Source organism: Halichoeres trimaculatus, unplaced genomic scaffold (genome assembly GCF_033239565.1).
Source record: "Halichoeres trimaculatus isolate MK-OKI-2021-1 unplaced genomic scaffold, fHalTri1.1 fHalTri1_scaffold_22, whole genome shotgun sequence".
Classification (NCBI taxonomy): Eukaryota; Metazoa; Chordata; class Actinopteri; order Labriformes; family Labridae; genus Halichoeres; species Halichoeres trimaculatus.
In genome coordinates, this window is record NW_027437200.1 from 22,852,008 (window position 1) to 22,875,090 (window position 23,083).

Below are 23,083 nucleotides of genomic sequence, written 5' to 3' on the forward strand. Positions count from 1 at the left end.
ATCTGGGTGATGAGTTCACTGACTGTAATAACAACTGGATACTTCAGTGTCTGTGAGTAGTTTAATGTCGGGACCAGTGACTGTGCAGAGCGTCCACACAGAAGAAACGATGCTTTATTTTGGAAACGTTTTTATTGTCTCTGCTGACACTCAGGTGTTTGGAAAGACGTCACATAAAGAAACACAAACAATTAAATCTTAAGTCAAACAAACTGGGTAAATCTGCGATGCAAAAGGAGGACATCTCAGACTTTTAAGCGTCTTTGTGAAACAAAACAAACAGCAGCAAAAACCCACCCTGATGGATCAGCTCATGATCAGGATGTCTCACTTTTGTTTCAGCTCAGAAAACACAGTTTGGATTATTCTGACGCATCATTTCAAACTCAGATTATTTTCAACGCGTTCAATTCATTTCAGTTTCCCCCAGTCGAACACTGAGCTGTCAGAGGAAAACATAAAGGGGAGAGATTAACTCCAGAAATGTACGATAAAGAGAAAAAACAACCAAACGAAGCGAATCCTCCTGGAGTCAGGTTTAGGGCGTGGTCAGGAGGTAGTAGGTGGCGACAGAGAGCAGAGCTCCGCCCACCGGGACCAAGACGAAGGCAGCACACTTCCACCACCTCCCCATCCTCCCCGCCTCATCATCCACCTCCTCTCTCCTCCCTCTTTTCTTATTCCGTCTCCCGCCTCGCTGCTGGCGCTTCTCAAACGCCTCGAGCTCCTCCTGGACGCAAAACAGACAAAAACTTCTTGGTAATTTTTCAGTGAAATAAACTGCTGTAGAGTTATTTTACAAATACATTGAGGTGAACTGTTTTACAGAGTAGTATGCAATTATGGGGTTTGTTTACAGTGTGACAAAATATGCAGCATTATAACAATAGTAGTAGTAGTACAGTAGCGTTTTTTTACAGTGTAATAACCTTGTGTACTGCGTTTTTTCAATCAAACTGAACATTTTTTACAGTGTAATAAACAGGTTTTTTTTACAGTGCAGTGGGTGTTTAATTGCTTACACAGATAATTTTACAGTGTAATGAACAGGATTTGTAATTTTTTACAGAGTAATATCTGTTTGTTCTTTTTCCCTTTTAACAGTATTATTAACAGTCTAATAACCACGTGAAGTGTTTCTTTAACGGTGTAATAACAAGGTTAGTGTTTAGGGGTTTTGTTTTGATATAACAGATTTTTTGAACAGTGTAATAACAGGGTAAGTGTTTAAGGTTTTTTTTTTTTAGGTAAACTTATTTTCTTACAGTGTACTAACCAGGGGTAGTTTTTCCACAGTCTAAAAGCAGGGTAAATGTTTAAGTTTTATTTTTAAAAATTAATTTTTTACAGTGTAATAACAAGGTTAATATTTTAGGTTTTTTTTTTTATTTCACTGAATTTTTTTTTTTTACAGTGTAATAACCAGGAGTATATTTTCACTGTGTAACTACAAGGGATATGCTTAAGTTTTTTTTTTCTGATTTCACAGAATGTTTTAACAGTGTTATAAAAAGGGAAATGTTTAAGGGTTTTTTTTTTGTAAACTTAATTTTTACTGTGTAATAATAACCTAAATGTTTAATAGTTTTTTTTTTCTGTTTTTTTTACAGAGTTATAACCAGGTGAAGATTCATAGGGTGTAACTTAGAGGTTTATGTTAAAGTTTTTTTCTGACTCATCAGAATTTTTTAACAGTGTAATAACAAGGTAAAGGTTTAATGTTTTTTTTTTTTAGGTAAACTTGTTTTTTTGCAGCGTAATAACCAGGTGTAGTTTTCCAACAGTCTAATAACAGGGTTAACGTTTAAGTTTTATTTCTAAGGTAAACTTAATTTTTTACAGTGTAAAAACGAGGTTAACATTTAATTTTTTTTATTTTACTGATTTTTCTTACAGTGTAATAACCAGGTGTAGTTTTTTTTTACAGTGTAAAAAAGGGGGAACGTATAAGGCTTTTTTTTAGGTAAACTTAGTTTTTTACAGTGTAATACCAAGGTTAATGTTTAATAGTTTTTTTGATTCCACAGATTTTTTTTACATTGTAATAACCGTGTGTAGTTTTTTAACAGTGTAAAAACAGGATAAACGCTTACGTTTTTTCTGATTTAACAGATTTTTTTTACAGTGTAATAACCAGGTGTAGTGGTTTTATGGAGTAAAAGGTTTTTAAACAGTGTAATCAACAGGTAAAAATGTCAGACTGACCTGAAGCTTCTTCTGCTCCTCCTCCTGAGCTGCTCGCTGCTCCGCCTCCTTCGCCTGAACACACACACATGCACACAGGTAAGTGTGTGTCCAGTTGTGCTGAGTTTTTCCTATGCAGGTGTGTGTGTGGATGTGTGTTTACCTGGTTGGCTTTCTTCTGCTGGTCTCTGCAGGTGTCGTCACACTGAACAGAGTGGTCAGACTGAGAGCACGGGAACTCCTGCGCATACATAAACAGATCATGTAAAAAAACCCTGCAGTTCCTCAAACGTCCACTGGAGGCTGGCTCCAGAAACACCATAAACCACATACACACCCATTCAAAAAAACAGATCTTTGTGTTTTTACAGCTCTTATTAGCGCACACTGATCCTGGTTTAATCTTTTTTAGACTCAGTCGTTGAGGAGAAGATGTTAAGATTATGATTCTGCAGAATTAGGGGCGTGGCCTAAGTCTGTGTGTGTGTGTGTGTGTGTGTGTGTGCCTGTCTGTGTCGTGCAGATGTGTGTTACCTTCTTGATCCTCTTGCAGGGACATCTGAGCTTCACCCTCTGCTGACATTTCTCCTCACACTCTCCAGGATGACACACCTGCTTACAGCGATGACCGCAGCCCAGCTACACACACACACACACACAGAATAAACACACATCTGTCACACTGTGGTTGTGTCAGAGAGCGATCAGACGAGATCAAAGAGTCTTTGGTTTCTGAGTCGTGAAAACAAACCTGCTCTGTCTCGCTGTGATTGAGTGTAGTTTTGACACAGAGTCATTTTCAGACTATTGTTTGTTTGAAGCTTAATTTTCTGACGCATCGGGGGAAAAAAAAGAGAAATGCACCTTAGCGCAAAGAAAGGAACTGTGTGAATGACAAAAACTTCTCTAAAGCTGAAGAAAACACACACTACATGATTCTATTCTTTTACAATTTTGGAGGGTTGCTGATTCAATTTAAAATCTCCGATATCCTAAATTTTTGCTAATTTTTAGCTCGTTTTGTTGAACACGAGATGATGTAAAAAAAGTTGAATGATGAAGATGTTTGGAGCCAAATTTTCCCAAAGATGCACTCCACCTGTGAGTCAGTTTTTAGGATTTATTCTGGGATCTGACGTCACATTACTAGATAATCAAAGAAAAACATTTCGCCCTCTGCTGGAGAAAAGTGGTATTATTTTTTCAAACCTAGCTTATAAACAAAGACTCAAATAAAAAATTGGAATTTTGAAAGAGAAAAAAAAAAGAGTTTTGAACAAAAAGTCTTGATTTAAAAATCATTGAACAATATTTTTCCCCCAGCACAAGCATCGTGTCATTAAGCGTGATTTATCCTTATCTAGTGCATTGTGTCTTTATTACGCGAACTGCACCTTTATCAGGCGCTTCGTCCAACCACCTTTAGTCTTCACCTCCGGACACTACGCTCACATCTGAGCTCAGAACGAGGAGAGAAAACCTGATTCTGCTGCCCAGAAGAAAACAAACCATCCAAGGCACATGTTTGCTTCTCCAGCTCAGTGTGTGTGTGTGTGTGTGTGTGTGTGTGTGTGTGTGTGTGTGTGTGTGTGTGTGTGTGTGTGTACAGTGTGTTTGTACAGTGTGTGTCAGTGGGCTGAGGCTTTTAGAAGCTTAAGTTACTGCAGACTAAGAAAACAGTCTTCTTACAGAGCTGAACACACACACACACACACTCACACCACACACACTCTTCAAACAAACTTTCAACAGTGTGCTCTTTGACGTGTGTGTGTGTGTGTGTGTGTGTGTGTGTGTCAGTGCCAGTAAATGACAGAATGAAAACTCTAAATCACTTCCAGGTGAAAGATAAACATATTCGAAGAGATGGTCTGTGTGTGTGTGTGTGTGTGTGTGTGTGTGTGTGTGTGTGTGACCTGGCACCACAGAGTTTAATTGATTATTGGAAAAAGAGAAACACAGTAACGGTGTTGTGTTTCTGTTTCTGGTGCCGTGAAGCTGATTACTGATTATTGATCATGGACAAGGACACTCAGAGGGACGAGAGGACACGAGGAAGCATAAAAGGACACGAGGAAGGAAGGAAGTATAAACACATTAGGAAAGGAGAAAGGACAAAAGGACGCAAGAAGGAATCAGGAAGGAGAAGGTGAGAGGTGTGGATGGGGGAGTCAAAGCATGAGTGGAAAACATTATCTGCATACTAACACACACACACACACACACACACACACACACACACACACACACACACACACACACACACACACACACACACACACACACACACACACACTCCCAGTAATGGGAGGCAGGTGATTCCACTTCCAAACTCTGATAAACAAGTCCCATGATGCAATGGGGCCCAACTGGAGGTCTCCATAGATGGATGTGAGTTTTGTGGTTGTGTGTGTGTGTGTGTGTGTGTGTGTGTGTGTGTGTGTGTGTGTGTGTGTGTGTGTGTTTGAGAGAGATGGTAAGTGTGTGTGAAAGTGTGTTTACCTCTTTAGGACACTGATTGTTGCAGGAGCCCAACTTTATCCTGGTCTGTTCATCAGCTGACGTTAACTTCCTGTAAAAACACAAACTTTTTAAAACTTTATTCAAAGAATCAAAACTTTTTTTAAAACTTATAAAAATATATTAATTCAATTTAAAACTTTGTTTAAAAATGTATAACATCAAAATGTGATTTAAAACTAAAGTTTGTCTCAACTGAAAAAAAACTACATCTAAACATTTTTTTTAAACTTATTTTTTAACTTTATTTAAATCTATTTGAAACTTTATTGAAAACAATTTTTCAACTTTAATCAAACTTTATTTAGAGGAGATCTCATGAACAGCCTGTCAAAGCCTGCTCTGTATCTGCCTCTTTGTTTTCATCCCTCCACCTCCAGAGTAGTGTCATCGTCACAGCGCTCTTATTTTGAAAGGCTCACTCTTGAATCAACACTTCCTGATTTCTGGCTAAGCAGCGACGCTCTGCAGACTAATTAAAAAACGCCAAAGCGGCGGCTGTACTGACGTGCACTCCACGTAGAGCATGCTGATCTTGCAGTGGCAGCGCTGGCGGATCATCTGGCTGCAGGTGGGGCAGCTACCTGGGTGACAGGGGCGGGCGCAGGTGTGGGGGCAGCCAGGGGGGCGGGGCTTAGAGCAGCCCTCCTCACACACCTCACACTGCGGAGAGAAAGAGTGCACCAGGATGAAACGCACCGTCACATGATGATGATGATGAATGTGTGTCATTCACACCCTCACTCGGCGCTCACCTCGTTGCCCTTGGTAACCAGGTGACACTCCTTGGTGCAGTCATGGTTTCCGCAGGTCAAAGGTCGTCCACAAGGTCGCGAACAGGAAAACCGACCCTGACGATGACACGGCACAGGACTCACCTGATCCACACACACACACACACACACAGAGCTCAGTCCAGACAGTCTGGAGGTGAATGAGTGTGTGAGTGTGAGTGAGTGTGTGTGTGAGTGTGTTGAATACAAAGTAACTAAATGAGATGAGGCGCAGGAGACGGAGAGACAGGAAGGACAAAAGACGGATGTAGAGACAGAGAGGAGGAGCGATGGAGGCAGAGGTCAGACGGAGGAACAGAGAGTGGAGCGAGACAGCGAGACGGGCCAGGAGAGACGTCCAGCAGAGGACAGGAAGTGACGGATGTTTGAGTCAATGTTTGTACCTCGTGTTCCCCGAAACACGACCTGCGAGACAAACACAGAAAGGTCACCTTCACCTTTTTTTTATATCTCTGCAGTTAAAAAATAAACCATCAGTTAGTTTTTCTTTCACCAGGTTCATTTTTACTCATTGAAGATTAAAAAAACACCCTTTCAAAATAAAATAAGATGTTCATTTATTTTTATATACGGGATGTACTTTTACTTTTGAATCTGACATCTTTGATTCATTCTGGGAAAACATCCCTCTAAACTGGACCAAGCACCACAAATACACACACACACACACACACACTGACACACACACAGGCAGGGGTTTGTTTGTGTCTGTTGGCCACAGTTTCTCCACTGTCAACTAACACACACACACACACACACACAGAACCAGTGTTGGTCCTTCACTGCGTCACAGAGCTGCAGGCAGCTGGCAAATACAATCATCACACACACACACACACACACACACACACACACACACACACACACACACACACACACACACAAACACACACAAACACACACACACACACACAGTAAGCGGTGTGTTTTGAAATCTCAGGTCTAATGATCCCTGTCAGGACTGCAGCTGCATGGTTTTATACTTGTGTAATAACTTTGACTCTGTGTGTGTGTGTGTGTGTGTGTGTGTGTTGGGAGAGAGTGTCCTCACACACACACACACACCTGATCCCTGTTCTTTTTGTTGATCTCTATGTTCCTCTCTAACCGTACACTCATCATCTCTCCCTCATTAAATCCATCCATCATTAGTTTGGATTAGAAAAGTACCGTAAATCTTCTAATACTGGTTCAGAAACATTTTTACATCCTGCTCTCAGGGGTTCGTCTTTAACCCAAGCAGCATGTCTGAAAACCTAAAGGCAGGTTGTTCTTTTTTTCTCTATCGTGTGTGTGTGACGTACGTTGGGATGGGGACCTGACACGGCGCACACGGCAGAGCTTTCTTCACGAACGCCGGGCCTGACGGCTGCTCCCACGGGCCGGCTAGCTGCACCTGAAGGACATCGAGAACATGGTCAGAGTCAAAGATATACAGAGGTTCAGCAAACATTTCTTCAGTCTGACATTTCCATCATAAGGCTCTGTGATGTTGGTGTAAGCTAACAGCCTCACCTGTTGTGACTTCACCAGCACCATGTCGTGGCAGGGCTGAGGACAGGTGTGTTCACAGCCGGGCAGGGGCAGCAGGCAGGTCTGTCTGCAGGGGGGGCAGGCCCCTGGGTGACACTTGTGGGTCTCTCTGGTGGGGTGGTGACAGGACGGGGGACTCCTGGAGGACAGAGAGCGTTAGCGGGAGCTGCAGCACAGAGTGAGGGCACTCAGGTGTGGTCTTTACCTGCAGGGCTCTTTGCAGCGAGGCGGTTTCGTGCTCTTCTCTCTCCCACAGGGAACCGTCAGCACCGAGGAACCACAGGTACACCGCACCTCCACCACCTCCGGACACGGGTAACAGCTACCTGCAAGACAGGTGAGACATGGTACACAGGCCTGTTACAGGTTATCTTGACTTAGACTCAGTTGCTGGTGAATCAAACTGAAGTGGGCGGAGCCAGTAGCATCTGACCAATCACAGACATGAACAGCAGGTGTCAGAAGATCGTCATGTTTTTATAATCAAAGAGAAAAGTGACGATAGAGAAATATCAACACATTATTCAGACTCATACGACAACTAAACCATGCTAACAATGGAAATAGCGCAAAATATGCTAATGATAACAGTGATAAAAATGCTAACTATAACAACAGTGACAATATGCAACCTAAAACTACAAATTTAAACATGCTGACCAGAATCAGTGGCGAATTGCTAACTATAACAACATTGCCAATATTGCCGAGGCTGGCTGCAGGAAGACCAGAAACCACAGACCCCCCAAGCCAAAAAAGCAGACTTTTACAGGGTTAAAAAAACTCATGTGTTTAGGAGATATTGGGATCACAAGTTTGTCCAATCAGAGACACAGCTCAGGTCACATGACTGACAGCCGCCCAATAGCTGATAGACCGGAAGCTCAAAGCCAGTGTCATATCCAATATGGCCCCCGCTAACGATTGGCTTCATTACTGGAGACTTTGTCCATAATTAATACAGTTTACGTTTTTTTTTCTCTGTGCTTGCAGCTAAGATTCATGGGAAATGTAGTATCAGAGCTCATTTAAACTTATAGAACAATCCTGTCAGTGCTAAAGATGCTAACAGTGCTGAGCATTCTAATAGTGCTCTGCTATGATTGATCTGACTCTTCCTGTTGACTACTGTTGTTTTTTCCCCAGTGCTTACCGCTAAGGCTCATGGGAAATGTAGACTCAGAACTCCTTTAAACAAACATTTCCACAAAAAGACGAACGATCAGGATCTATACGAGGCTCTGTGAGGATTCAATCATTCAACTCAATTCATCGTTTAACTCAACAAACTTTTTATGATCCACACACACACACAGACACACACACAGACACACACATGGGGCTATGTGCTGTCTGTTATCAGCGTGCTGATGCGTTGGCGGCACGGCGACCTTCTATGTTCCCTCCTGAAAGGTCAGAGCAGCCAATCAGCTCGCAGAGGAACAAATACATTAACGTTAATCTATTCAGCCAATCAGAACGCAGACAGACGCATATATTATCCGCTATCATCTAATCAGAGGACAATACACCCAGGAGGCTGTGCGCCACACACACACACACACACACACACACACACACACACACACACACACACACACACACACACACACACACACACACACACACCTCTCTAATGAAAGGGATTAATGATGATGATTTGTGACAGGAAGCAGAGGTCAACTTTTTCCCTAACACACTTTTTCATTTCTGTGAGTGTGTTGTTCTTTGTTATCAGCTGGAACAAATGTCACCTCGCACACACACACATTAACACACACATTCACACACAAACACGTTCACACACGGGGTCAGAACTTTCCTGAATTTGATCTTTGACCCTCTTTACCAGCTGAGACTCCCGCAACAAATCACAACTAATCGGACGGACAATGATGTGATGTGACGTCCTGTGTGTGTGTGTGTGTGTGTGTGTGTGTGTGTGTGTGTGTGTGTGTGTGTGTGTGTGTCTTTCATAACAGATGATATTTACAGGGTGATAAATGGATCTCATGGATTAATTTGTCGTTATCTGGACGAGTTTAAAATGAGATCTTGATTCTGTCTCTAACTTCCTCTTCCTCCCCGCTCGTTAACTTCTTAAAGAGACACACACACAATAAAAACATCAACACAGCATCGAGTGTTGGTGTCGAGTTTTTCCCACAGAGGACTCAGTGTCCTGTGTGTTTGTTTGGAGCGGCTTTGTTTTTGTGGCATCGGAAACGAAACAAAGAGAAGTGTTTGTAACCCTGATCCTCTGTTATAGCTTTACGACTGTAACACTGTGCCCAAACACTAGGGGGCAGTGTGATTTCTCTTCTTGTCAAAATTCAACATTTTCTGGTCTGGCTCGATTTTCTGCTTCGCCTGGAGTCGACCCTGATGTATGAAGCTTTAACTGATGGATCCCTGGAAGGATTCGTTAGCTAAAGCGGCGTTAGCTTCAGTTTCGTTAGCATGGCGTGATGGCGTGAGTGTGGGATACCTTGGTGGCAGCCGGAGGGACACTTGTGGTTACGACATCCTAGAGTCCGACCACAGCTCTGATCGCACGGAGGGCAGTTACCAGGGCAGCACTGTGACACAAAGCATCATGGGAAACTGAGTATTTAACAGGAGCATGAACAGTTTGTAAACTTGAGAGTGACGTCAGAGCGATCCTTCACACTTCCTTATCAGCTCGCTGCGAGGGAGACGGAGAGCTGCGTCTCCCAGGAGGCGTCAGTCAACCTTTAACGCTCAGATTAAACTCAGATTAGATTACATCACTCTGACATTTACACCACAGGCACGCACACACACACACACACACACTCAGAGACATGAGGAGGATCAGATTCATCATCCTCTGTTATAACACAACCATCACTGCCACACACACACAGGTGTGCAGAGAGGAGGATGATGATGGTACTGACCTTCCTCCTGCACTGGTGTCTCTGGCAGCTCCTGGTTTTAGGACACTTGGAGTCACACAGGTATTCTTTATGACACGGCATCAACTTCCTGTGTTTGCCACACCTGCACTCCTTCTCCACCTCCTGGGGAACACACACACACACACACACATTTAAGCCCATTGTGGTGTGTGTTGCTGCCCCTTAAAGATAAATACATGTGGTACAGTGTGTGTGTGTGTGTGTGTGTGTGTGTCCGACCTGTCTGCAGGTCTCACAGCTCCCTCGGTGACACCTCATTGAACAGGTGTGTTTTCCACACGACAGGCGGCGGTCACACGTGTCGCCACATGGCAGCACTTCCTCCGTGCACGGCAGAGATGACTCTTCACACACACACAAAAACACACACACAGTGACATTTAGGAAACAGCAGCTGTGAGGAGTGTGTGATGTGTGTGTGATGAATCTGAATCAGAGTCAAACACTGAAAACAAAGAGATTTGATTTGTGACTGTTATATTAAATGATACCTGAACCTGAGGTGTGTGTGTGTGTGTGTTTGGGCTGCAGCGATTAGTCAACGCAAATCTTAACAGTCAACACATCGTATCATTGTTTTTATTGTCGTTGTCACATGGTGGAATCAAATACCAGGGGGTAATACTCATTTGTAACTTCAGCTCACAGCATGAGGTGCTGTGTTATTGGATACTTTTATGGGAAAAGATCACCAAGTTCATACGTGAGGAATATTGATGAGGAAAAATCTCCACTCCCAGAGAGCGCTGTGCGCTGACGGAGGCTCTGCATCTCTGGCTTGGACAGCCTGACAGCTCCTGGAGTTTAGCGTCTGATAACGTGATTTAGGGAGTCTCCTTCACTCTCTGTTACCGACAGTTTTTCAGGATCTGAGTCACAAAATAGTGTCAAAACTCCCCTAACTTTAGAAAAGAGAGGACACTTATCTGATGGATCTCTCACTCACAAGCTCACACTGCAGCGGTAACACTCAGTGGGAGGAGGAGGGGTGGAGTGCGCATGTAGAGAAACGAAACTAAACGTGTTGTCATGGAGAGCGGGGAGAGAGTCAGACGGGATCATACAGAGAGCAAAGCCCCAATAAACAAATAAACATTATAAACAAGCCCAAAGTCACTGATAAGCGTCTGTCCAACACTTCATACAACAACTTCATTTCCCTGTTACCTGCTTCATTCATTTTGAGATTTATTTAATTTTTTGTATAGAAGGCTACTTATATTTTTTATGTCATCATGAATGAAACAAAGACAAACAAACAAACAAACGTGACACAGGGCTGACCAATCAGAGGAGAGAACCTAACTCTGGGTAAATGCAGTGAAAATGTAACACACAGGTTGAATTATAAAGGTCTGCACATTTTAAAGGCCAAATTAGGTTGAAACACAAAATAACCGTGATTAATCGATTAATCGAAAAATTAATCGATAGATTAGTTGACTTTAAAAATAATTGTTAGTTGCAGCCCTATTGGACTGTCAGAGTAAACAGACCTTTTTATTTTTTATAATTTCATTCTATATTTTGCATTTTGGCATTTATTTGGGAATCATTATGGTTTTGAAATAATTGGACAACAGAAAAATAATCGCTAGACTAATCGTCTAATAATCGTTAGATTAGTCGTCTAATCGATAAAATAATCGCCCGATTAATCGTTTTAAAAATATTCGCCCTAGTGTGTGTGAGCAGGAGAGTAAAGAGTGTGTCTCACTCGTCTTCCCACATGGACAGGATCTGCTCACGGAGCGAGGACACTGAGGACACACGCTGTCATGACAAGACACCTCGCAGGTATGATTTCCACAGGACAGGAGGGCGCCACACACCTGAGGGAGACACACACACACACACACACCCCTGTTACAGCGTGACGCTGGGTGTAGTTTTGTTGTTACTTAGTTGTGTGTAGCGTGTACCTGTGTTTCAAACTCTGTGTGTGTGTGTGTGTGTGTGTGTGTGTAGTTGTACCTGCTGACAGTTCCACCTGGGGCTGGCGCAGGGTCTCTCTGCTTTCTCCCGACCACACACACACCTCTGAACACTGACTCTGGGACAGGGAGAGCACTCTGAAACACACACACACACACACAATGGGGACTTTGAGTGACAAACAAACTCATAAACAATAAATCTTTATTCAGATTTGTGTGTGTGTGTGTGTGTGTGTGTGTGTGTGTGTGTGTGTACCTGTGTGACAGAGCTGAGTACAGGTGTGCTGTTTGCAGGGTAATAACTTTCCACACTGCTGCTGACAGGACCAGGCCTGGAGACACACACGCACACACACACACACACACACACACACACACACACACACACACACACACACACACACACACACACACACACAGTTATTTCTTCAGTCAGGGCCGAGGCTCTCTCTAATTGGTGGTTTGACCCTCTCAGTCATGTGTCCTGGGCTGTGATTGGCTGTTTTCTCCTCAGGCTGCAGGCATCTCAAACATCAAAGCTTCACCTGTCGGCGTGTTTTCAGGTGTACCTTGTTGCTGCAGCGACGGGGGAGGGGCTTAGCTTTGCCACACAAACAGGAAACAGACACCATCTTTGGGCACGGAGGACACGGACCTGAAAACACACGCAGGATAATAAGCCAAGTGTGTGAAGTGTGTGTGTTATTAATGTTTTCATCTGTGTGTGTTGTTCTGTGGTTACCTGGGTGACAGAGCAGCAGACAGGTGTGTCCACAGCTGGGTTTGAGCTCCTTCTGACAGACGGAGCCGCAGGAGTGAGGAGCCAACCAGGGATCAGCTGGAGGATCCTGGAGCTTCCCACAGAAACACATGTACCTGACACACACACACACACACACACACACACACACACACACACACACACACACACACACACACACACACATTATCTATAACTGTTACATTAAACTGTGTGTGATGTGATCACAGCTGGATGCTCTGTGAGTGTGGAGCCCCCTGCTGGAGGCCGGCTGTAGCTACAGGCTGGAAACAAACAGTCACAGCTGCTGAGTGTGAATGAGATCCAGACGTGAACCTGAGGGACCTGAAGGACTCACCTGTTGGGGGTGGCACTGGGGGGGTACTCAGCTCGACACTTTGGACTGTGGACAGAAAATCACAGAAGAGAGACGGTCACAGATCCACCTTTAACACTTAACACGTAAAAAAGTTTCTCTGTTTGTCTAATGAAATGTGACATTATGAAGACCTTTCCAGACTTTTCCAGGCCTTTTTCTCAGACCTTTCCAGGATTTTTCCCAGGAATCATCAAAACTTATAACAAGACCTAATTTAGAAACTTTCTGGAAGCTGCCTGGAACCTTTTCAGGACCTTCCAGGACCTTCCAGGACAGATGAAAGTTGGAGTAAAATCAGGAGATCTGCTCACCAGGGCCAGGGATGCTGCTTCTGACCAAAGTCGTCGTCAGTGACGGAGGAGACGAGGAAGGCGGAGTCTCGCGCCCATTTCTGAATACAGGGCAGGTGGAAGAGGGAGAAGCAGCTGGAGCAGCTCCACACCTGAGCACAGAGGGGAGGAGTTGTTAGACCTGCACCTGTACCCGTCAGGGAAAAACACGTCTGCAGACTTCTCTGGACCTCAGGTGTGCAGAGTCAAAGAGTCTCACCGCCTGAGTCCTCTTCACCGAGGCGATGCAGATCAGACAGGTGAGCGCTCCGGACTGAAACAGCTCACTGACGTACTGACCGGTCCTCGTCAGACCTGTGACATCACCACCTGAGAGAGACAGACAGGTAACAACTCACAGATGAACCCTTTCCAGTCTGAGCCTGTACTCTCCTCTGATTCACGCTCACCTGTCTGGTCGGTGTAGGTGACAAAGGTCGACTCCAGTATCTTCCCTGTCTTCCCATCCTTATGGTCAGCAGCTACATCATCATCATCGTCTTCATCAGACGAGGAGCTGAGGCGGCCCTCCACCAATCGCTGAGCAGCAGCCTGGTTAGACTTCCTGATCTCCTCGAACTTTGATTGGACAGATGCACCTGTCAATCAAAGGTGAGATCGCAGGTGATGAACAGAAGAGGAGGACCTCCAGTGTGTGTCTACATCCTTCCTCATCCTCACCTGGAGGAGGCTCAGGTGCAGCCTTCGTCCTCCCTCCTCGTCCGGGCCCCCATGCTCCTGCAGCGCCCCCTGGCTTCTCTCTCTCCTTCTGAGGGGGGCGTGACCTTTCACCCTGAGCATCATGACCCCGGCCACGCCCCCTGCCCTGCTGTCGCCAGGCTGGTTCCATGGCAACAGCATCGAGTCTGTGGAGAGGAGGTTAGAGACTTAAAGACTGGAAACATGACACTGAATGTTAGTGCTTCTGTTTTTCACTCTGAGCTCTTTTTTCAGCAGCTTCATGACAAAAACAAACACAGTTTTTCTTTTTCTCCGGTTATTTCTACCTGACACACTCAGAACACCTGTTAGACCGTCAGAGCTGCCGTATGACGTTAACCGTTAAGTTCGGTTCAAACTGTTCTCCACCGGTTAGCACCTTCGAGCTAGCTGACTGCTATCTTTACTTGAGCGGGAAAACAACCGGAAACTAACGTCACAAAGAGTCACACTCAGTCATTAAACCTCAGATTTTCTCCTCTGCTGCTTTAAACCAAAGTTTGACTTTTCAAAACCATCAGGAAAGAAGTTAAAACAGCTCTCTGTGAACCTTACCTCAGCACTCTGCAGCACTCAGCTCTGTCCTGTTGTCATGCGCAAAGCCCCGCAAAGCATGCTGGTACTTGTAGTCCATAAAGCTTTTTTTAAGCCGTAGAGCAGAAGGGACGTGGAAGGTTTTCTTCTAACTAGAGAACTACAAATCCAACAAGCCACAGGGAGACGCTGTCAGTCCGACGTGTCAACGACAGAAGCTCTACGTTTCATTCATAATCAGAACGTCGAAAAATAAACAAAATAAAACAAACTAAAATAAAAATAGAAAACAAATAAAGAAACAAACGAAAAATAAAAAAGAACAAAAATTAGAATAAGCAAAAGCTAAATAAAAATTAAGAAAAGAAAATTAACTGATGATTAATTAAAAACATGTATAAATAGATAATAAATGAAGGCCAACAAAAAACTAACTTAATTATCTATGAAATAAACTGTAAAAATATTTTTTTATTTTTATTTTGTTTACTATTGTTTTTACTCATTTTTTCTAACTCAAAATATAAAGCCAAATAAAGATAATGGCCTTAAAATAATAATAATAATAACAATAATAATAATAATAATAATAATAATAATAATAATAATAATAATAAAATCCGCCCAGACCTTGAAAAATAGTTTATTAAAAAAAAAGTTGACTCATTTTAAAAGGATATGTTTCAGTGGTCTAATCCTTTCCTCCTTTTTTCCCTCACCGTGTAAAAAGCCTTTCTCTTTGTAAATTATATTTTCAACATTTAAATCTCCCTTTTCATTCATAAAACATTAAAGAATCAGAATCATCAGAAATAAATTTCCAGAAAAAATTAAACTTAAATTATTAACATATCATATTCTTAAATTTAAAAAGTAACATATGTCGGTATAAGTTAATGTGATATAAGTAAATGTTAAAATGGGTTGGTGGTGAGGCCCTTTGATCCAGGGGCTTCACTTTGCTTTAGGACAAAATATAGAGGTGTCTTTTTCATAATTCGATTTTAGATTACATGGAGTTTTTATTTTACTTCTCTTTCATTGCATTGATGCAGTGAAGGATATCAATCTGCTACACAGAATCAGAAAGAAAACATTGAAAGAAGAAACAAAGATTACCTGACGGCCCTGTGAGATATCTGCTGAGGTTGATTTGCCTCGATAAAAAACATCAGACATTAAAACAATTAAAGCTTCTGTGTGGAGTTTTTATTTAAATATAAACAAGCTGAAATTAATACTGATGTTTCTTCATATCTGACAAAATGCAGTGAAAAAGGTCATTTTATTGTCATGGTGCCCTTATAGTCAGGTCATTACGGTATTTCTTATATTTCAAAAAGAATTCTACTTTTTTCTAGTTTCTGACTCTGCTCTAAAATCAAATCTCTCAGTCCATCTTCATCTCTACTCCACTATGAAGGGGGCGGAGCCTCAGCCGGCTGGTCAGCTATCTGCGGTGGTGCCAGCTTGTTCTCGAGTCGAGTGACTCGGTGTTTCAGTTTGCTGTGAGTGGCCTCATGTTCAGCCAGCAGGCGAGCGTAACGAGTCTGCAGGACTTCCAAAGAGCTCGTCATCCGATCTACCTTCTCCTCCATCTCTTTGGGGTCAGGGCCCTGTGCTGCCACCTGGTGGAGGAGAGCAGGAATAGCAATCAGGAGTGAGTCATATCATAACCCAGCGCTGTTTCAGCCTGTGGTTTTTGTTTTAAGGTCATGTGACTACCTCGAGGTCGAGCAGTCCATCCTTCATCAGAATCTGCCGTCCTTTCTCCTCCAGCAGAGCTTTAGCATCAGGATACTCTGTTAGCGCCTCCATCAGGTCGTCTTTGGAAAGGCAGAAGAGGTCAGAATAGCCGATGCTCCTGATGTTAGCCGTCCTCCTGTTTCCCGCCTTACTTCCTGTTGTCAAAGACGATAAAAATAGTCTCGCTTTCCAACTGATGTAACGATGATGTCATGATGGCGTCAGGTTACCTTTGATGGCCAGGATGCTGATCTCTCCAAAGTAGCTCCCGTCGCTCAGGACCACAAACTGTTTGATCCCGTCGTCAGCCACCACGGCGAGTTTCCCTTCCTTGATGATGTACATCTCCCTGCCGATGTCGCCTTTCTTACAGATGTAGTCACCTGGACTGTACACCTGAGGCTGCAGCTTCAGCACCAGCTCCACCAGCAGGCCGGCCTCGCAGTCCGCAAAGATACGAACCTGCAGATGCAACAGAAGAGAAACCACATGTTTGCTCAGTCGTGTGGGACAGTATTTGTCCCTCTCTGACGGAAACCTCTGGACTTGGCGCCTGCCGACCTTCTTCAGGGTGTCCAGGTGGACGTTGATGGCGATCTCCGCTCTCAGCTTGTCAGGAAGGAACTTCAGCACCTCCCTCTCATCTACTGCTTTCTTATTGGTCCACAGGAAGTCAAACCACTTGATCACTCGTTTCTCCAGGTCCTTCGTCACCTGGAGGGGGAGGGGGATAAAGGTGGAGAGGCGGAAAATTCAAAAACATTGAATTTTGATGTTGTTTTATTTTTTGTTTTCAATGAAATGTATTAGTATTTATTAAGGAAACTTTTACATTTCTGTGAACTATAAGTTGAACTCTGGCAATATATGACTTCTTTTTTTTTTTACATATGAATATAAAGATATTGATCATTTATTTTTCTTTTCAAATGTGAATTCTAACTTCTACAGTAATTTCAATATTTATTTTAAGTTTAAATGTCCCGGTCCATAGATTTATTTGTACTCATGTCAATGAAGTATTTTCACATTTTGAACAAGTCAAGTGAAATTTTCATGTTAACCAAAGATTTTATCACATGAGTTGAATATTTTCAAATTAATCTTGTATTTTCACAAAGTAACTGAATATTCTTACATGTCAATCAAATATTTTCAGTCAAATCAAAACTTTTGAGGTTGAATATTTTCATGGTAATCAGTTTTTTCTCATCAATTAAACATTATCATATTGATCAAAAATCGATATAAAATGTTTTACATTTACCAAATATATTTACAGTTTTTCAATATTTTCACATTGATCTAGTGTTTTTTTTCACATGTTCATTGAAAATATTTACATTGAAAAAAAAATGTTTACATCTCAGTTCAGTATTTTCATGTTAATTTAATGTGTCACATTAATATAGTATTTTCCCCAGTTAATTGAATATAATTACATATCAATGTCCTGGTCCAAAAGAGTTATATTTTCACATGTTGGTCACACATTTTAACATTCATCAAAAATGTTAAATTATCTTTTGAATATTTTTGGTGATCTTTTTTCTCATTAAATAAACATTGTCATATTAATCAAGAATGGATATCAAAAAATATTACTTTTACCATATATATTCACATTTTTTCACATTTTTTCAATTTCAATTTTTCACATTTCAGTCAAGTACTTTCACATTAATCCAGTGTTTTTTACATGTTCAATGAAAATATTTACATTTTTGAAAAAAAAAATACATCTCAGGTCAGTATTTTTATGTTAATTCAAAGTTAAACATTTATCAAAATTGTTAAATTATCTTTTGAATATTTTTGGTGATTTTTTTTTCTAATCAGTTGAATATTTTCAAGTATTTTCAAATGGTAATAAAAAATGTTACCGAATTTATTTATGTCTATTGAACATTTCCACATTTGAATTGAGTATTTTCATGTTTACCAAGTATTTGCCCATCTTCATTGAATATAATTTTTTGTATTTCCAAGAAAATTTTCGCCTTGGTTGAATTTTCCATGTAAGTTGAATATTTACCTAGTGAGCGGCAGGTTTTGACGTGAATTCATTATCTTTCACAAACTTCATATATCAAATTCCAAGCAGTGATCAAAATATTGATCATATTGGATATTGATTTGTTAATTTAAATCACACATGTGAAATAAAGCCTTGAAAACAAAAGCCAGTCTTAAACTGAGCAGCTCGGCGTCTGACCTTCCTGAAGCTCATGTACTGTTTGATGGCGTCGATGCGAGCCTGGAAGTCGGCTCTGGCAGCATTCATGTTGGTGATCATCGAGCCCACGTTTCCAACGATGGTGGCAAAGATCAACACCCCCACCTGCAGGTAGTCAAAGGAAATGACAGGTATGCTTAAAGTGACAGCATAAAATTTCCAGTGATACTGTTTGGAGTGAATAACACAGAGTCGTCTGCATACGATGTTACTGTTCACACTCACCAGGAAGTCAGTGACAACAAAGAAGTACTCTGAGTTCTCCACAGGGGGCGGAGTTTCCCCAATGGTAGTGAGCGTCAGCGTGGACCAATACATGCTGTAGGCATACTTCCTCACCAGACGCCCGAACTCTGGATCTGCAGGGTCTGGATACACAAACCTGTCTGCGCCAAAACCTGGAGAGACGACGGTTACGAAGGTTTTACACAGTCACTGATGAAGGAACCAGAGACAGGATTCAAACCAGCAACCCTACCTATGGCCTTAGAGAAGGAGTAGTAGAGGCAGGCGTTCCAGTGGATGATGATGACGATGTACATGACCAGGTTGGAGATACGCAGGGCGTTGGGGTAGTTAGTCCTGGTCTCAGTCCTTTGAAAGAACTCCATCATCCTGAATCAGAGCATGAAGCTGTCAGTCACCAGAGCATCTCTTCACACCTTCTCTGTCCTCATATCAGTGTATGTGCTCAGGTGTGTGTACCTGTTGAACCTGAGGAGCTTATTGAGCCGGATCTCAGGGTACGTGACGCCCAGGAGCAGGTACAGCACATCAGTGGGGACCATGGAGACCAGGTCCAGTTTGAACTGGAAGCTTTTCATGTAGCGCTCACGCAGCTTCTGCTCGTCCTTCACCAGCAGACCCTGCTCCAGGTAACCTGAACACACCACAGGTGTTACAACATACATGCTTCAGTAATGACGGGTGTGTGTGTGAGAGTGTGTGTGCAGACCAGTTCTGGTTCTGAAGATCATGTCAGCGACGTAGGAAAGGTCTGAGATGAAGTCCAGGATGAACCAGAGGACCAGGTAGTCTGTCTGCAGCTCCTCAAAACACGCCCTGCAGCACACACACACACACACACACACCGTCATATCTTTAAGAGCTCGTGGTGCCTCGTTGCACCTACAGACGTCCTTTTCTTTAGAGCAATCAACCAATCAGGGACCAGGGAACAGAGACTCTCTACTACTATGGTAGGCTTAAAACTGAGACTGCTTAAGGCATGGACCAGTCATCACATTAGACTTTGATTACTTCAGACTTAGACCACGATTGACTAAAGCCCCGTTTCCACCAAGCAGTCCAGTTCAGATCAGCACAGTTTGGTTTGGATTGGATCGGTTAAGCCTGACCCTGTTCACATTTCCAGCACCAACAGTGTCCTTCTTGGTAGGTCGTGTGTAAAGTGGATACGCATAGCTGAGGTAGTTACGTAATAGTTTGACAGTGTACCCCATCAATAAATCCAACAAAGAAGAATAACGCGACACAGTAAACAAAGATCACAGATGGAAGACATCTAGTCGTTCGTCTTCTTAATGATTGGCAAAGAACAATCAAGCTTTGTTTTTAGTCACTGTTGTAGCGCCACCTTGGATGGATTGGATTGGTTTAGTCTGGCACCCCAACAGAAGAGTCCCAAAAAGTAGGACAGTTCGTCTCAGTTATTTGGGGATCTATCCTGGGATTATTCGCACCAAATGAGAGCCGTACTGAGATGAACCAAACTGAACCACCTGGTGGAAACAAGTCTTTAGGCAACTTTGGACAAAGACCACTTTAGACTCACACCACGATAGACTAAAGCCGCGTTTCCACCAAGCAGTCCGGGTCGGTTCGTCTCGGTACGGTGCGCTTTTAGCGGCGTTTCCACACACTCATCCCGGGACGGATCCCTAAAAACCGAGACGAGCCGTCCCACTTTTTTGGGACCCTTTCGTATGGGTGCCAGACTGAACCGATCCGCTCTCGGGAGGTGGAGCAACACACTGCAGACCGTTGATTGGACAAATGAATCGTCACTTACCCCGACAGCGGCTGCATTTCTCCTGGTGGGACACAGACTTCTTTGAAACGAAGATTGATTGCACTTTGTAACAGAGAGTTACATGACAATCACAGAGAGGACGAAATGCTGCATGTCCTCCATCCGTGCTCTTTGTTTACTGTGTCGCGTTTTCTTCTTTGTTGGATTTAATCGTGGGGTAAGCTGCTACGGCGTCGCGCTATTGTTTACCAGCTGCGGCTTCCGGCATGCGGCTTACACGCCGCCCACCACGAGAGGGCACAGTTTGCTGTGGAAACGCAAACAGGATCAGACTTAACTGTCCCAAACCGTCCCAAACTGTACTGAACCGACCCGTACTGCTTGGTGGAAACGCAGCTTAAGACAGGGGTGGCCAACCAGTCAGAGACCAAGAGCCACAAAAATGACCTTGGTACTACAGAGAGCCACGTCACACACGTGGTCTTACAAACACACTTCCTCTCACACATAAACAAAATGACAGAAAATGAAAATCAGTACATTTCCAGTTTTTTCCAATTCGTACTAGAGAAAAGAAACTGAAACTTAAGTATCAATCCCAACTGATCACATCGTTCACATCCATATATATAGTTTAGATTGATCGGCACACCACTACTCATAACTATATATATTTTTTTATGAATGGATCGGAGAGCCACACACGGAAAGGCTAAGAGCCACAGGTTGGCCACCCCTGGACTAAGACCACTTTAGATAAACACTACTCCAGATTTAGACTGACAAAGGCTTAGACCACGATAGATTTAGACAACTATGAACCTAGACTTCTACAGACTTCCAAATTCTTAGACCAATACAAACTTCGACCACTATAGACTTAGACCTCCAACGCCTTAGACAACTTTAGACTTAGATTACTATGAGTAGTGTGTGTGTGTGTGTGTGTTACCGGGCTATGATCAGGGTCCAGTTGTACATGACGGGGATGGTGATGACGAACAGCCAGTGGTAGTAGGTGTTCCCTGCTGGGTCGATGACGTCGATCTCTTTAGGCCTGCACACACAGAGGAAGGGATCAGTAACCCTAATCCATCTGGACCCTGGGGGACTCAAGAAAACTGGTCCCTCTGATCCTGAGGAACCAAACCTACGCCTCTTCTTGGGCCTTCTTCTGTTTTTCCTTCTCCTCTTTCTCCTTCCGTTTCTTCTCCTTCCTCTCCTTCTTCTCCTGTTTCTCCCTCCTGGATGGAAAGAAGAAGAAGACAGATTACTCGTTTAAAGACTTGTACCCCTCAGACTGTGACGATAACAAAAAGATCCACTCACTCTTTCTTTTCTTTCCTCTCTTTCTTCTCTTTCTTCTTCTTCTTTTCCTCACTGGGAGACAAACAGGAAACACATCTCACAAACTTCCTGTGTGATTGTGTAGCTTCATTCCTTAAAACATTATCCTTTGAGTGTGTGTGGTTGTGTGTGTGTGTCTCACTCCTTGTCGTCCTCGTCGTCGTTGTTGTTGCTGTTGTTGACGTTGAACAGAACTCCGCTCTCGCCGCTCGGAGCGTCTCTGAAACAAATCAGACGTCAGAATACCAGCATCACATCAGGTGCAAAACACAGCAGAGATATCAATCAGTCCCACTCACCTGTCCTCCCCCTCATATGGCTCCTCCCCCTCCTCCATGTCTCGTAGAATGATTGTGGGCGGGGTTAAACAGGAAGTGGGGGGCGGGGCTAAGGGAGCTACCTTAGCCATTGAGGTGTTCTGTCGCCTGACTTCCTTTTAAACTCCTCATTTAAGAAATAAACCAGAGAGAAAAGTTAGCAGAGTTAGCTTCAGTTAGCTTCAGTTGGCTAACTAACCTCTACAGGTGTTCAGATCACAGGTGTGAGTCAAACTCAAAGCCATCTCCCCCCTCAGTCACCTGACAGCTGAAAGTCAGCTCCAGCAACGTGTCCTACATCCATCAACTGTCCTTCAAACTCATCACCATGGAAACACAGGTGTACCTGCCCTCACACCTGCACCTGGCCCCCGCAGAAGGAGCAGAGTGTGAAACCCGGAGGGACAAGAGGAGCCGATGGAGGGATGAGCCTGAGGATAAAGAGATTAGAGCGGGGATGATACGTCTGACACACACCTACACACACACACACACACACACACACACACACCTACACACACACACACACACACACACACACACACACACACACACACACACACACACACACACACACACACACACACAGCTCAGGTAGACCAGCCACCTACCTGAGGAAGAGAGAAAACCAGGTTCAGCTTGTTTCTCTAAAAGACGAAAAAACAGGGACTTACATGAGATGCAGGTGTGAAAACAAGCAGCTGAGCATTTCACTCCCAATCTACCTGAGTTTCACCTCCACACAGAGTCGATCACCTCAGGTGTGCACTCAGGTAAAACCATGATGCTCAACAACTGGTTTAACAGGTAAT

General features: G+C 43.3%; 2 protein-coding genes across 2 annotated transcripts; both read right to left on the reverse strand.

Annotated features, from left to right (window-relative positions):
- Window positions 1-139: 139 nt before the first annotated feature.
- Window positions 140-14,735, reverse strand: nfxl1 (nuclear transcription factor, X-box binding-like 1). Its single transcript, XM_074699127.1, has 25 exons — window positions 14,654-14,735; window positions 14,060-14,244; window positions 13,789-13,977; window positions 13,599-13,708; window positions 13,361-13,491; window positions 13,029-13,073; window positions 12,653-12,786; window positions 12,480-12,565; window positions 12,167-12,242; window positions 11,948-12,045; window positions 11,691-11,805; window positions 10,193-10,317; window positions 9,953-10,075; window positions 9,520-9,610; window positions 7,237-7,357; window positions 7,014-7,170; window positions 6,803-6,894; window positions 5,882-5,903; window positions 5,460-5,582; window positions 5,213-5,367; window positions 4,687-4,756; window positions 2,719-2,823; window positions 2,348-2,425; window positions 2,206-2,259; window positions 140-730 (listed from the first exon to the last, which is right to left on the reverse strand). Exons 2-25 carry the CDS (start codon window positions 14,226-14,228, stop codon window positions 539-541), a joined length of 2,661 nt encoding a protein of 886 aa, XP_074555228.1. The 5' UTR covers window positions 14,229-14,244; window positions 14,654-14,735; the 3' UTR covers window positions 140-538.
- Window positions 14,736-15,768: 1,033 nt separating this feature from the next.
- On the reverse strand, window positions 15,769-22,363 carry cnga1b (cyclic nucleotide gated channel subunit alpha 1b). Its single transcript, XM_074699129.1, has 14 exons — window positions 22,254-22,363; window positions 22,097-22,174; window positions 21,937-21,987; window positions 21,762-21,851; window positions 21,560-21,664; window positions 19,570-19,676; window positions 19,320-19,494; window positions 19,093-19,229; window positions 18,840-19,012; window positions 18,594-18,719; window positions 16,940-17,092; window positions 16,609-16,840; window positions 16,358-16,533; window positions 15,769-16,260 (listed from the first exon to the last, which is right to left on the reverse strand). The coding sequence occupies exons 1-14, from the start codon at window positions 22,361-22,363 to the stop codon at window positions 16,048-16,050; spliced, it is 1,926 nt and encodes a 641-aa protein (XP_074555230.1). The 3' UTR covers window positions 15,769-16,047.
- Window positions 22,364-23,083: the final 720 nt, after the last annotated feature.

Excerpts from the sequence above, each read along its gene's own strand:
- nfxl1 (XM_074699127.1), bottom strand. The coding sequence starts at position 14,228 with ATGGAACCAGCCTGGCGACAGCAGGGCAGGGGGCGTGGCCGGGGTCAT. Across the intron at positions 13,978-14,059 it reads TGCACCTGAGCCTCCTCCAG|GTGCATCTGTCCAATCAAAG; the intron begins GTGAGGATGAGG and ends TTTGATTGACAG. Across the intron at positions 12,243-12,479 it reads CCCGTCGCTGCAGCAACAAG|GCCTGGTCCTGTCAGCAGCA; the intron begins GTACACCTGAAA and ends GTGTGTCTCCAG.
- cnga1b (XM_074699129.1), bottom strand. The coding sequence starts at position 22,363 with ATGGCTAAGGTAGCTCCCTTAGCCCCGCCCCCCACTTCCTGTTTAACC. Across the intron at positions 17,093-18,593 it reads AGTACATGAGCTTCAGGAAG|GTGACGAAGGACCTGGAGAA; the intron begins GTCAGACGCCGA and ends CTCCCCCTCCAG. Across the intron at positions 16,261-16,357 it reads ATGGACTGCTCGACCTCGAG|GTGGCAGCACAGGGCCCTGA; the intron begins GTAGTCACATGA and ends CTCCTCCACCAG.